We start from the raw sequence: 13,320 nt of genomic DNA on the forward strand, positions 1-13,320 counted from the left end.
CTCTCTTTCAGTTGTTATCCCCTTTATGATCACCTAACACATATGTGTAGTAGCTAAAGGGTGGGCTTTATTGCCCATACGCCACACATAAGAAATGCTCGCAGCGATAAAAGAAGAAAAGAATTAGCGCAGGGCAGGCATGACTAAGCCCAGAGTGGGAAGGAAGATATGTAAGGGTTAATAATAGTATTAAGGGGTGGTAAAGGATAGCTGGGGGATCTGGTTGGTAGAGGGAGAGTGTAGGTGGGGTCTTCTGCACCTTAGGGAGGGGTGTCCTGGTGAGGGGCGTCAGTTGGAGCTGGACGTAGGAGAGAGAGCTTCCCTCCCGCCCTCTACCAGGGTGACCTTCCCTGAGGGACTCGGTTTGCGGACAGTGGCAGCTGTCAGGGAGGGACTATTGGCCCAGCTGCGGCTTGCAAGGGGATGTACTGGCTGCAGAGCCGGGTCTCTGCCTCACTGCGGGACCCGAGCTTGTCACCAGCGGCAGGGGGGCAGGAGCGCCCATGTGCTCAGAGGTCTAGGCCTCCGGAGCACTTTGGCCCGGGCCCCCCCCTGCCACCACCACCACAGAGAGCTCAGCACCAAAACGGGAGCCCCACTCGGGACCCTCTGACCCCGCTGGCAGGGCGCTCTCCTGCCTCTGCTCGCGGGGAGGCCGGGAGGAATCCCCGGCAGAGCTCGACGGACGGGGTCACACGGTGACGCGGGAAAGAAGCCCCTCCCCCCGGCCCACAGTGCAGAGATGTTGGGATGGCAACAGCTCCTCCAATGACAAGGAGGAGCAGCCGGCAGGCCCCCTGATAGGCATGGAGCTGCGGCTCCAAAAAAAAAAAAATCCGGATGAAGAGCAGCGCTGGGCAGAGGGCTGGCAAGTGCCCAGTGGAGGCGGGAGCAGCACAGACCTGCGGGACCCATGGCTCCTGGTACTGGTAGGCCATCCAGTCATCGAGAGGATGAGGATCGATCTGAGGGCGAGCTGTCGGAACCCGATACGGGGGCGACAGCTGGCCGCTCGGCGCGGGTGGATTTTGGACGCACGGCTGATGGGACATCTCCTGGGCAGCCTGGTGAGTTACCTGTTTCTGGGTCTGCTCTCTCCTTTTCATCTGCTCTCCGGGACATGTTGGGGGTCTTCTGCGGTGTCGAAGGGCGGCGTCCTCTTGTCAGTTATTGGTGCGGGTGTCTGCGATTTGCTGTCCGGCCTGCGGGACTTGTTGCGGTAGTGGGGGCACTGGGCCTGCTACTGTGTGGCTCCCGCCTGCTGGTGGGGCCTAGGGCAGGATAGTGGGGACGCGCGGGGCCTGGTGTTTTACTTCTCCTCCGGGTTCGGGGTCAGGGTGGTTACGGCGGAGACCGGTGTTCTGGGCCCCATCCACGGTTTTGGGTGAGGGTGCGGGGGTGCCAGGGCCGGTCGGCTTCACAGTGTATGTGTGGTTCGAGGGCCCGTTTGGTGCGCACTTACATTCGGATGTACGAGAGAAGATTTGGAGAGGTGTGTATGTCGAGATCTTCACGCTCTTGCTCTTGGAGCGTCTGCCTGTCGATGGGTCGAGGGTTGACGAGGGCAGGCGGGAGGAAGCGGAGAAGCGGCGTTTTTCGGTTTATCCCGCGTAATTTTGCTAATTGGTTGCGGGCTTTAGCCTTTTCCCCAATGGCCAGTGTCATTGGGGAAAAGGCCCCTGAGCATTGCTCGGCGTTTTTCTGTTACATTGACGCTATTAGCGAGGCTCACAGGGTTTAAGGGGGGATCGCAGGGCTGCGGTACGATGAACAGTTTTGGCAGCCCTCTGGTCTGTTTTTTCAGGGTGGGGCCGGTGGTTCGTTCTCCCCGGGACAATCGGCCTCAAAGCGTAGGAGTTTTTGCTGGCGGTTCCAAGAGGGTGCTTGTCGTTTCGGAGGGTCCTGCCGTTTTAAGCACAAATGTTCCGGTTGCGGTGGCACCCATTCTTTGTTGCGCTGTTTCAAGCGGGGTAGAGGCCTTTCCGGAGAGCATGCGGGTAAAAGGGATGACGCCGGTGAGGGTGGAAAGGATACGGCCTTTCCTAAATAGATACCCTGATCAGGCAACCGCTGTGCTGCTGGCGGCAGGGTTTTCGGAGGGTTTCCACATCCCGTGTACTTTGACTTCGATTCCTCCCTTAGCTCGGAACTCACGGTCGGCCTTGCAGTATGCAGAGGTGGTTTCGGCTAAGTTGCGTAAGGAAGTGGAAGGAAGTGGGGTTGGAACGCATGGGCGGCCCGTTTTCTTTTTCTCCCTTGGGGGGTTGTGCCCAAAAAGAAGTCTAATGCGTTTCGGTTAATTCCTCACCTGTCCTTCCCGAAAGGGGGGTCGGTGAACGACTTCATCGATCCAGAGTCATGTTCGGTGTATTATATGTCGTTCAATGCGGCAGTTTTTCTGGGTTCGTCGGTATGGGCGCAGTGCGCTCATGGCGAAATTGGATATTGAGTCATCGTTTCGGCTGTTGCGGGTACATCCGGACAGTTTTCATGTCTTGGGTTGTCGTTGGGAGGGCTCGTTTTACGTTGTGAAGTGCCTTCCCATGGGGTGTTCTATATCCTGCGCTTTGTTCGAGAAGTTCAGTTCGTTCGTGGAGTGGGTGGTGCAGGATGTCTCGGGGGGAATTCGGTCATCCATTATTTAGATGATTTTCTTTGTGTGGGTCTGCCAGCTTCCGGGGTATGTGCAGTTTTGCTGGCCACTTTGCAACACATTGCAAAACGTTTCGGCATTCCACTGGCATTGGACAAGACGGAGGGCCCGGCTTCGGTGATTACTTTCCTGGGCATTGTTTTGGATTCGTGGGGTACTGGGCAAGCATAAGATTCAGCTGCGGGCCTTGCAGTCGTTGTTGGCCAAAACTTAACTTCGCTTGCCGTATCCTGCCGATGGGTCGGGTGTTCTGCCGCCGATTGGCGACGGCAGGGGGTACCTCCCCTTTACATTTTATTCGCTTGACTCGGGAGCATCGGGCGGACTTTCAGATTTGGTACACCTTTTTGGATTCCTTCAACAGGCGGGCTCTGTGGATGTCTGGCCCTGGGAGCAATTTTGACCTGGATTTGTTCACGTATGCGGCGGCTTCCGCGGGATATGGGGCCTTTTTCCGGGGTTGGTGGAGTGCGGCTCCGTGGCCTGCTTCCTGGCGGGAGGCGGGTTTGTCTTCGTAACTTGGTGCTGTTGGTACTTTTTCTGGTGGTGCTGGCGGTTTAAGTGTGGGGGGAGCATTTTCGGAATAAAAAGGTTCATTTTCACTGTGACAATTTGGGGGTGGTTCAGGTCATCAATCGGGTCTCAGCTTCTTCGCGGCCGGTAATTGGCCTGCTTCGCCATTTAGTGTTGTGTTGCCTGCAGCTGACCGTTTTTCTCCATGCTGTGCATCTCCCTGGGGTCGATCACACTCTGGCTGTCGCTTTGTCTCATTTTCAGTGGGACACATTCAGAGAGCACCGCGGGGTTCCTTGTCCCGACTGGCTGTGGGATATTGCCTTGGGGTCGTTGCAGGCCAGATCTGGCAGTCGGTGAGTGAGGCGACATGGTCTGCATACTCAACTTCTGGCGGGAGTGGCTGGACCTGCTGCAACAGGTCAATATTGATCCATGGGGGCCTGAGGTGGGTTTAGCTGTGTTGTATTTTTGGCAAGGAACTTAGAGCGGGGGGTGTCGGCTGCTGCGTTGGATCGCCGGCTGGCTGGTTTGGCCTTCTTCTTTAAGTTGCAGGGGTGTCGGGATTTCACAAAAGACTTTTGGGTTCGACAGGCCCTTTGGGGTTACCATAGGGCTCATTGCTGTAGGGATTCACGACGTCCGGTGTCCTTTGAGTTGTTGGGGTCTTTGTTTGAGCATCTGCGGTCTGTGTGTTCTTCGGACTTCGAGGTGTTTGTTTGGGGCGGCCTTTGCGGTGGCCTTTTTGGGACATTGCGTCTTGGTGAGCTCGGTAGTCCGTCTAAATCAGTTATTGGAGTTATTGGGGGATGAGGTTGTGTGCTTGGTTGACTGGGTGGAGGTACTCGTCCATCGGTCTAGGACGGACCACTTGGGGAGTGGTGCATGGGTGCGGTTCTTTGCTCTTCCAGCATCTCCTTTGTGCCCGGTGGGTGCGGTGCAAGAGTTTCTATCCCATCGTCCGGTGGGGCAGGGGTCATTTTTCAAGCACGCTGATGGGTCCTCTTTATTTCACTTTCAATTTGCGTCAGTTTTTCGACGGTGTTTAACGGCAGCTGGTTTGGATGCGTCCTTGTATGCTTCGCATTCATTTTGGATAGGGGCTGCTACGGAGGCTGCCAGGTGGGGTTTGTCGGATGATGTGGTCACACGTATTGGTAGGTGGGATTCACTGAGATTTCGCCTGTCCGTTCATCCACATCTGTTGGGGGACTAGTGGGTGGGTCCTGTGTTCTGTTGTCCCTGGCCTGGGGGGAGTGTCTGTCCTGTCTGGGTTATGTATTGTCCCGGGTGGTATTGATTGTCCTTTTCTTTCAGATGGAGCGGTGGGGCCTGGTGTGGATCCTGGGTCACTCCTATGTGTTTTTGGGGGGCCAGGCGGGCTGATGTGAGGCCTACTGGTAAGCAGCTGGGGTTGGCTAGGCAGGAGGCTTCTGTCCGCTGGATAGGTGTGCCGGATATGTTGTGGGGTCGTGTGCTACATGAGGTGCAGCGTTTGGCTCGCCGGGATAGCCACCGGATATCCTGGTGCTTCATGAGGGTGGCAACGATCTGAAGGTCAACAAGGAGGTGGGGTGCTTCTTTATCCGCAATGGGGGGCTGGTGGTCCGGCATTTGGAGCTGGAGGTGGATACTTGGTGGTATCTTTGGAGTGATGCGGTGCATCTGAATGCGGTTGGGACGGATTTATGGTCTCTGGGTCTACAGGACGGAGTTCAGAGGGCAGTTTGTTTGTGGCGTGGCACTCATGGGTAAGGGCTCACCCATCGTGCTGTGGTGGTGGTTGGTCCTTAGAGGCGGTTCTTATCTTGGAGGTACAAAAATGGTGTGGGACCCATCGTTGGTATGGTGTGCCCAGGAACATTCCATTTAACCAAGGTTTAACTGGAAGGTGGTGGTGCTGCACTGCGGACGGTATGGTTGTCTCCGAGCTGGTTGGTTGCGGCTGGAGGCCTAGTGTAATATGGTTGTCCGCAGGTGCATTTCGGATAGTTTTGGGGGTGGCTTCAAAGACCAACAACAACTCTTTATGTTTCTGTTATAAGGCATGGTTGATGTGTTTAAACTTGATTTGTTAATAAAAGGCCGTGTTGGCCATTTTACTCCAAAATTGGTGTTATGTTTTCTGTAAGTATAGTAGGTAAAGGGGATTGGTATGGAAGGGTAATGGTGGTGTAGTGGGGTCTGGATGAACCTATCTCTGGTGCACTAGTCATGCGTCTCTGAGCAGACGATATTAATGTGCTGAGAGTGCACACATCCTTCCCACCTCCTCGGGTGTTCAGAATTGGTTAAAGGGATGTCAGGGCGGGCGTAAAGGGGTTAATATCCCAGAACAGCCACTGTATTTAGTCCACCAAGAATTCCAGGGTCATTATTCACCCCCGAATACCATATTAACACGATGATCAGGGGTGGGGGGAGGGAGGAAGATGAGCAAGTTAGAAGGGCAGGGAGACCTTGGAATTTTTTGCCTGGTTAGCAAATACAGGCATCTTCACAGAAGTGACATGAGCATGGTGGATGTGATCTTAAACGCTGTGGCTTATTGTGACACACTTTTTCACATATACAGTACATGCTATATGATAAAGAAGAGGGCATTGGAAAGAATGATTTGTAAAAGATGAGACACTTTATGGGATCACCGAAATGATTCATTTACTTTGAAAATGACATGGACTCATCTAAATAAAATACCATGGTCCCCTTTTATCTTCACCTTTCAGCGTCCATTACCACGTGAACACATACTGTACAATATTCCACTATTGTCAGTTATGCAATGGCAAAACTGTTTAACTCTGTGAAACAAAGCATGCCACCAAAAAGTATTTTCTTTGACCACTTGCCCTCCATAGGATTTACCCCCCTTCCTGACCAGGCCATTTTTTGCGATATGGCACTGCGTTACTTTAACTGACAATTGCATGGTCATGCAACGCTGCACCCAAATTAAATTTATGTATTTGTTTTTTCCACAAATGGAGCTTTCTTTCAGTGGTATTTGATTACTTGTGCATTTTTTATTTTTTGCTCTATAAACAAAAAAACCCCAACAATTTGTTAAAAAAAAACAATATTTTTTACTTTTTGCTATAAAACATATCCAATAAAAAATGTTTAAATCAAAAATCGTCATAAATTTAGGCCCAAATGTATTTTGCTACATGTCTTGGCTAAAATAAATCCCAATAGGTGTAAATGAATTTGCTTACGTGAAAGTTATAGTGTCTACAAATGGAGGTATATATACTGAAATATATATTTTTTCTCTTATACTAATAATGGCGGTGATCAGCGACTTATAGCGGGACTGCAGCGGGCATTCTGACACTGGGGGGGGGACTGACTAACTGCCATTGACATCCCCAGTGACACTAATGCAGTGATCAGTGCTAATAAAAAGCACTGACACTGTACTAATGACACTGGGCAGGAAAGGGTTAACATCTGTGGTGCTCAAATAGTTAGCTATGTGTGAGTATAACCTGAGCAGAGGACTGATCAATTAGACTGGCTGCTGCTAGCAAAATCACAAATGTGTACCAGTGAACAAATGTGTGAGTGCAAACATAAAAATTCCTGAGCTGCCTCTCCCAAAAACTACTTGAATTAATTAATTAAATAAATGAATGAACTCCCTACTACACAAAGGGTCCCCACAAATGTGCATGTGCTATAATGCCCTGTGGGCTGGCAATTATATCCCTCCTCCCCAGTGACTAAATCCCAAATAAACCAATAAGTAAATACAAGGTGCGTAAACGACAATAGTGCTAAAAATAGCACATATATATTCCATGAAACTGTGTATACAGTGAAATTGTATATAACAATATATATATATATATATATATATATATATATGTGTGTGTGTGTATATATATATTAAAGTCCCTTGAATTGTGCAAACATATACAAGTTCCAAAAAAAATTGACAATTCCCAAAAAAACCCCAAAAACCCCCCATCCGCATCAAGTGTGAATATTAAGTGATACAGTAGTAAATCTTCTTATCCACAGCAATTCTATGTGTGTAGTGCTCCAATTAGTGCTCCCCCTCCAGAGCCCCACTCACCACAGATAATTGACCACCTGGAATGGTAGGACAAATATCGCATGAGATGTTGCAGTGCTCTCCTGCAAGAAGTTGGCTATCTGTGTGGTCTTGTCACCTCTATACACTGATGACAGACTCCATAGTGGAAACACCTCTAGATCAATCGTTTGCAACAAAACTCCTCCAGAACCTCCAATATGTGCTATTTTTAGCACTATTGTCCTTTAAGCACCTTGTATTTACTTATTGGTTTATTTGGGATTTAGTCACTGGGGAGGAGGAATATAATTGCCAGCCCACAGGGCATTATAGCTTTTGCACATTTGTGGGGACCCTTTGTGTAGTAGGGAGTTCATGCATTCATTTCATTAATTATTTAAAGTAGTTTTTGGGAGATGCAGCGCAGCAATTTTTATATTTGTGCTGTGTGTGTATTACTATGTAAGCATGCTGCTTTGTATTGCTCTGCTATGCAGAGCATTACAAAGCAGCATGCTGATACTGACAGGGAAGAGATCTGTATTGTTTACATACAGACCTCTCCCCTGTCAGTGTTCCTTGGCGATTGCTGGGTGCTAGCGTGGAATCTCCTTCCGGGACCTGGTAATCGACAGCTGTAGCCACCAATGCCAGTGCAAAATCACACATATATACATGATTTTGCGCAGCCCTCCTGCAGTAGTTCTGCTATAGGGCAGTCGGAAAGCGGTTAACGTGGAAGAAACAAATAAAAATGTTTGCCTCTACATTTGTTTTTCAGTAAAGGATGAAGTATACCTACATTTATTTTTCAAATACTAACTGTTCATTCAGAACTATTTCACACAGAGAGTCCATAACACTCTGTAAGCTAAGACTCCAGTGAATCCTAGCGTATGCATTGCTTTGCTTTCACTCCTTGCAACTGAACAGAGCATCAAGGGAGTGAAAGAAAGCGGTGCCCATAGTGAAAGAGAGAAAGAAAAGAATAGCGCAGGGCAGACATGACTAGGTGAAGAGGGAGAAAAGACAGGAAAGGGTTAAGTTAAAGGAGAAGGGTTAAAAAAGATAGTATGGTTACTTGATTGGTGTTAGTAGGTTTGGGTGGGATCATCCTGTATCTTGGGGGAGTGCTGGGGGGTCGGGCAAGCCAGTGCTGGTTAGCAGCTGAAGAGAGAAGTTCCCACCCACCCTCCCCTGGGGTGTTTGTTCTGTTTGGCTTATTTAGTTTGGTGGCAGTTATTGGTCTTGGTAGATTGTTAATGGTTTGTGATGATAAGTGTATGGTTGGGACCCATCTGTGGTATGGTGTGCCCGGGTAAATTCCAGTTAACCAAGGTTTAACTGGAAGGTGGAGGTCTACCTGCGGAAGGTGTGTTCTTGTCTCCGAGTCGGTGCGTTGCAGCTGGAGGCCTAGTAGGAACATTAAGGTGAAGGCTCCGCAGGGGGAGATCAATATTGTTTTGGGTGCCTGCCTAGACTAACAACTCATTCCGTAAGTTTTTGGAGGTTTCTGTTTTAAGGAATGTTTTCTGTATATTTAAGTTAAATTGTTAATAAAAGGCCGTGAAGGCCATTTTACTCCAACAAAGTGTGGTCTTTTTATTGGTGGAGGGAGTGTTGGGAAATGGGTTTTTTTTCGGAAGTTGGGTAAGTATGTTTTTGGGCTTGTTAGTATTTAACAACACATCTCTTCTACACTACTGTAGTCAAGATAACTACTGTATATGCTTATGTGGACATTGCATTAAAGTTAATTTGTTGCTCGCCCTGCATTGGCAAAGCAAAAGATTTGATTTAGGTTAGTGAGAGCCAAAAATGTATTAATTAATTACCAACTTCTGTGTTACTTTTAGTAAAAATTAATTTTAAGACTGACTTAAAATTTGTCTTAAACAAAAAAAAAATTCTATATAACATTGCAACTTGCTTAGCTGGCATACCTATCAATACTCCCTTTGCCTGCTGTTCCTACCATCCTAGCAACAGGTTCATGTAATCTGGAGTGAAAGCCAGTTCTGAAGCCCTTGAGAGATCTTTCATGGGCAGCAGACTCTGAGTATCTATGATTGTGGTGTTCAGAAGTACAGATATATGCTGCTTGAAGATCACTGTTGTTTCTCAGCATGTCCACAAGGTTCATTGTGCATTGGGTCATACTATACTTAGAAACAATTTTTATCTTTAATTCATGTTTAATGTTCTCTTATGTTCAGTGGAGGAAACAGTTCTTCAATTCTTCACTGTAGGGTTACAGGGCAACCTTCAGGAGTAGGGCATTAGGCATAAAAAACAAAAACACAGCACCACCTATGGGCAGCCTTAAATGATATTCAACCCTTCTCTCCTATAGGCAGCCCACTATTTTCTGCCTAGTGTAAGAGTTAAGGACCTATCTCCCTGCTAGGACCTGTGGTTCCATATTTGTTTTCCTTTTCTGAAAATTTTTTCTGTGAGCATCTTCAATCAACAGTCGGAATGGGTGAAAGGCTGGATAATCTAGATCCAATAGTCACCCCAGCCTGGCCAGCGAGGGCATGCTGTGACAGCCCCATTCTGGACCAGGGCAGCCATCAAGGTAAACATCTAGCGTGGACACATATGACTGAGCACCTGTCATCCATGTTACAGAGTTTCCCTGGCTGACAGCCCCCAGTCTGTCTCAGGAGTGTTACCCACTACCTCCCCTAAAAAGTAGATGCACCCCCCTTTGGCTTGGTGGTGGACTGAGGGTACTCCCTGGGGTGTTCGGCTCTGCAGAGTCTTCTCCTGCCCTCCAGGCCTAGGCTGCCCAGGCCCAGTCCTCCCACTCCCCCCCTTCTTCTCTCTCTCAGTCCCCTGTGGAGTGTCCTGGCCTGGACGAGAAGGGCTTTGTCTGGTCCATGGGTAGGCTTGGGGACTGCTCTCCAGTTGCTTGGCGTCAGTTGGCAGATGCATGGTTTCCTTGTGTTTCCACCAGCAGCTGCCATATGCTAGGTAGGCAGCTGGTGGCCATTTTTGTGTGGCTAGGGTGGCCATTTTGGTGGAGCCTGTATGTGTTAGTGGTGGCCATTTTACTTGTGCCTGGTTTGGCAACCATTTTGGAGCGGACTGGTTTGGTAGCCTTTTTGGGAAGACTTTCTCCTGCTTAGTCTGGCCTGGTTTTGTCCAATGGGAGGCCATTTTGGTAGGGACATTGCTGGTGACCATTTTGGCTAGGACCCCCTGGTGGTTATGCTTTTGTAGCTGTCTGGCGGTGGTTCTTTTTGTAGCCCACTAGTGCATGGTCTGTGTATGTGGGGGCGATGTCTCCCTTTGGATCTGGACTCGCTTTGTGCTCTTCTCCATGCGGCCTTCCTCTTTAGTGTAGTGGACACACTCTTCCCCCCTCAAATGATTCCAAGCTGGAGTTCAGCTAGACCACAGGGGATCCAGTTTTTCCTGAGGACCTGGAGAATGTGGTCCTCTGATCCCTCCGATTGTGAACACGATTCCTATGTCACCGTTGCTGCTAGAGAGAAGGCACTGTTGTCCACACACATTACCTCTCTGTGGGAGAACCTAAAAATTGAGGATACTTCTGGGGCTGCCAAGGAAGTGGCAGTTCCCTTTGACACTAACAATCCAGCTCATTCTGCTAAGGTTTTTCCTTACCCTGCCTATTGTCATAAATTTGTTTACAAAGATTGGACCACGGCCCTTATGTCTCAAATGCCTACTGAGTGGGCTAAGCTCTTATGCCAAGGTCTGGGTAAGGAGGGGTCTACCCGGTCTATGTGGAACTGGTGGACTAACTGGTCTAGGGCCTCAGGTATGTGTGTTATGCATTCCTGGATGCAGCCCCACTGATGTCCAAGCTCTCCACTTCAGATGTGGCTCTCCTTAGAGTCCTCTGGTTTAAATGTTGGTCTGCTGACAGACATCTAAGAAAGCCTTTGCCAATTTACCTTTCTAGGGGGAGATGCTTTTTGGGGAGGTGCTTTTCTCCTGCCATTCTGGAAAGGGAAGTCATGCCACTAGCAGGGTCCATCCTTCTCTGCCCACAAGCAGCTTTTCCATTCACCAGGCCCCTTGAACAAGGGATCCAAGCCTGGGCGTTCCGAAATTAGGTCTCTGTGTCTCAAGTTTGCAGGGCAGCTACCCAGTCTCTGTGCATACCTTTACCAAGTTTTCCAAAGTTGATGTTTATCCATCTTTGGAAGAGTGCTTTGTTCACAAAGTATTGCAGGCATCTGTTTGAGTCCTCTTGTTCTTCTCTGGGGGAATTTTGGGTGTGGCTGCATGTTCTTTCTCTGGTTACCCACCCCTAAATGAGGCCCAGCTTTGGGATGCCCCTACACAAGCTTCAATGAAAGTAAGAGAAAACAGGATTTTCTGTTATTCCCTGTAAAATCCTTTTCTCTAAGTTCATTGAAAAGCACAGTACCCACCTCTTGTACTGCTTTCTGATGAACTGAGCTGCCTATAGAAGAGAGGGCTGACTATCAATTAGGACTGCCCATAGGCAGTGGTGTGTTATTTTTTTTCTATCTAGTGTCCTACTCCTCAACATGGCGCTATAACCCTACAGTCAAGAGTAAGGAAGAACTATGTCCTTTAATGAAAGGGATTTTGCGGTGAATAAAAAAAAACAAATTTTTCCTGGATACATTGATGTCAGGACATTCAGAGGTAACCTTACTTGAAATCTTTGGATTTTATAGTAAACTTGAACCATCGTTGGTGATAGTTAAAAACAAAACTTGCATTTATTAGTATCGTTGGTTTATGTTTTTTTTTTAAAGAACATGGACGTAGTTTCAGGGGTTGCAATAACAACCCCACCCATGCTCAAGATGGCCCGTATGGCCTCCCTGTCAGGCTCTCCCATTAGGTTTTACACGGGATGAAGTTAAGCTCAGCCCAGAAGCTCTGTTGAGACACCAGTTGGTTCTTGCTGCAACGCTTCACCTTCTTCAGAGCCACTGTCTGCCCCCATAGGTGGCCCATTACACAGAGCCGGAGCCCCCCAAGTTCAGGTGGGAAGGGAGTTTACAAGGGGCTGGCCCGGCTGGAGGAGGAGGATGAGGGTGGTTCACTGAGCATGTGATAGCTGAGCTCCAGAGACCTGCTACATGGACAAAGGTCTATGGACAGGGACTGTATATATAATTTAAAAATATAGATTTGCTAACTCCTCCAATAGTGACCAAGTATTCTAATTAAATTCAGTATACAAAATCATATATAAAATTATATACACACATTTGTGAATAGAGCAAATCTCAGGCTTTATTCACAGATGTGTGTATATAATTTTGTTATATAATTTGTGTTTGGTCACTATTGGTGAAGTTAGCACATGTATAGTTAAATTTTTTCTTATTTATTTCATTTCCTATATTTTTCAGGGGTATATGTATGTATATATATATATATATATATATATACATACATACTGTATATAGTAGTGTACACACTGCTGCCACAGGTGGAGCTTGAGGGTTTTCAGAGGTCGCAATGGTGACCTCACCCTTGCTCCAGTGAGCCCATATGGCCTCCCTGTCACATTCGGTTTTGCACTGTGTCACTGGGGAAAAGCACTTGCCACATCACCCTGTATAGTTAATTCAGTAAACTCAGAGGGGCTGGGCCCTCTGAGTTCTCGGTTTCACCTACACAGGGTGACGGGGTGTGCCCTTTCCCCCAGCAGCTCACTCTGTGCTCATTCACCCGCTCAGCCCAGTACAGCCCCAACCCCACCCTGCTCAACTGTGCGTATGGACGCAAGGTGAGGACAGGCAGGACACACTCTGAGCTGTCAGGTGAAAGGGGGGGCTTGTATGTGAATCTGAAAGTTAGTGGGTGAGCAGGGCCTAGGTTGGGTTCTCTGAGTCTCCTCTTTTACATAAAAGCCCTTCTTTCACCTAACATCTCAGAGTGTGGCCTGCCTGCCCCCATCTTGTGTTCACATGAGGCCGGCAGCAGGAGTATCTTGGCCCGCAATGGCAGTATCCTGGCAGACATTTTGGTATGCAGTAGAATTGGAAGGTGGTAGTTGGGGGGGTTGGTCAGGTCAACTTTTGCATTGGGGCCTAAAAGCTTCAAGCTACGCCTCTGATATAGAATATATAAAGAATCATGCTTTTGCATT

At 48.4% G+C, this 13,320-nt stretch overlaps 1 protein-coding gene across 1 annotated transcript in view; it reads left to right on the top strand.

Moving 5' to 3' along the window:
- Positions 1-913: 913 nt before the first annotated feature.
- The window catches only part of LOC149445618 (mucin-5B-like), a 124,644-nt gene continuing 112,237 nt past the window's right edge, over positions 914-13,320 (top strand). The window contains exons 1-3 of the mRNA XM_089653504.1: positions 914-1,067; positions 4,222-4,323; positions 9,682-9,786. Coding sequence (XP_089509630.1) covers positions 914-1,067; positions 4,222-4,323; positions 9,682-9,786 — 361 coding nt within the window. The remainder of the gene's footprint in view (positions 1,068-4,221; positions 4,324-9,681; positions 9,787-13,320) is intronic.

This window comes from Staurois parvus, unplaced genomic scaffold (genome assembly GCF_062004578.1).
Source record: "Staurois parvus isolate SC_StPar_1 unplaced genomic scaffold, SC_StPar_1.0 ptg000715l, whole genome shotgun sequence".
In the NCBI taxonomy this organism is placed as follows: Eukaryota; Metazoa; Chordata; class Amphibia; order Anura; family Ranidae; genus Staurois; species Staurois parvus.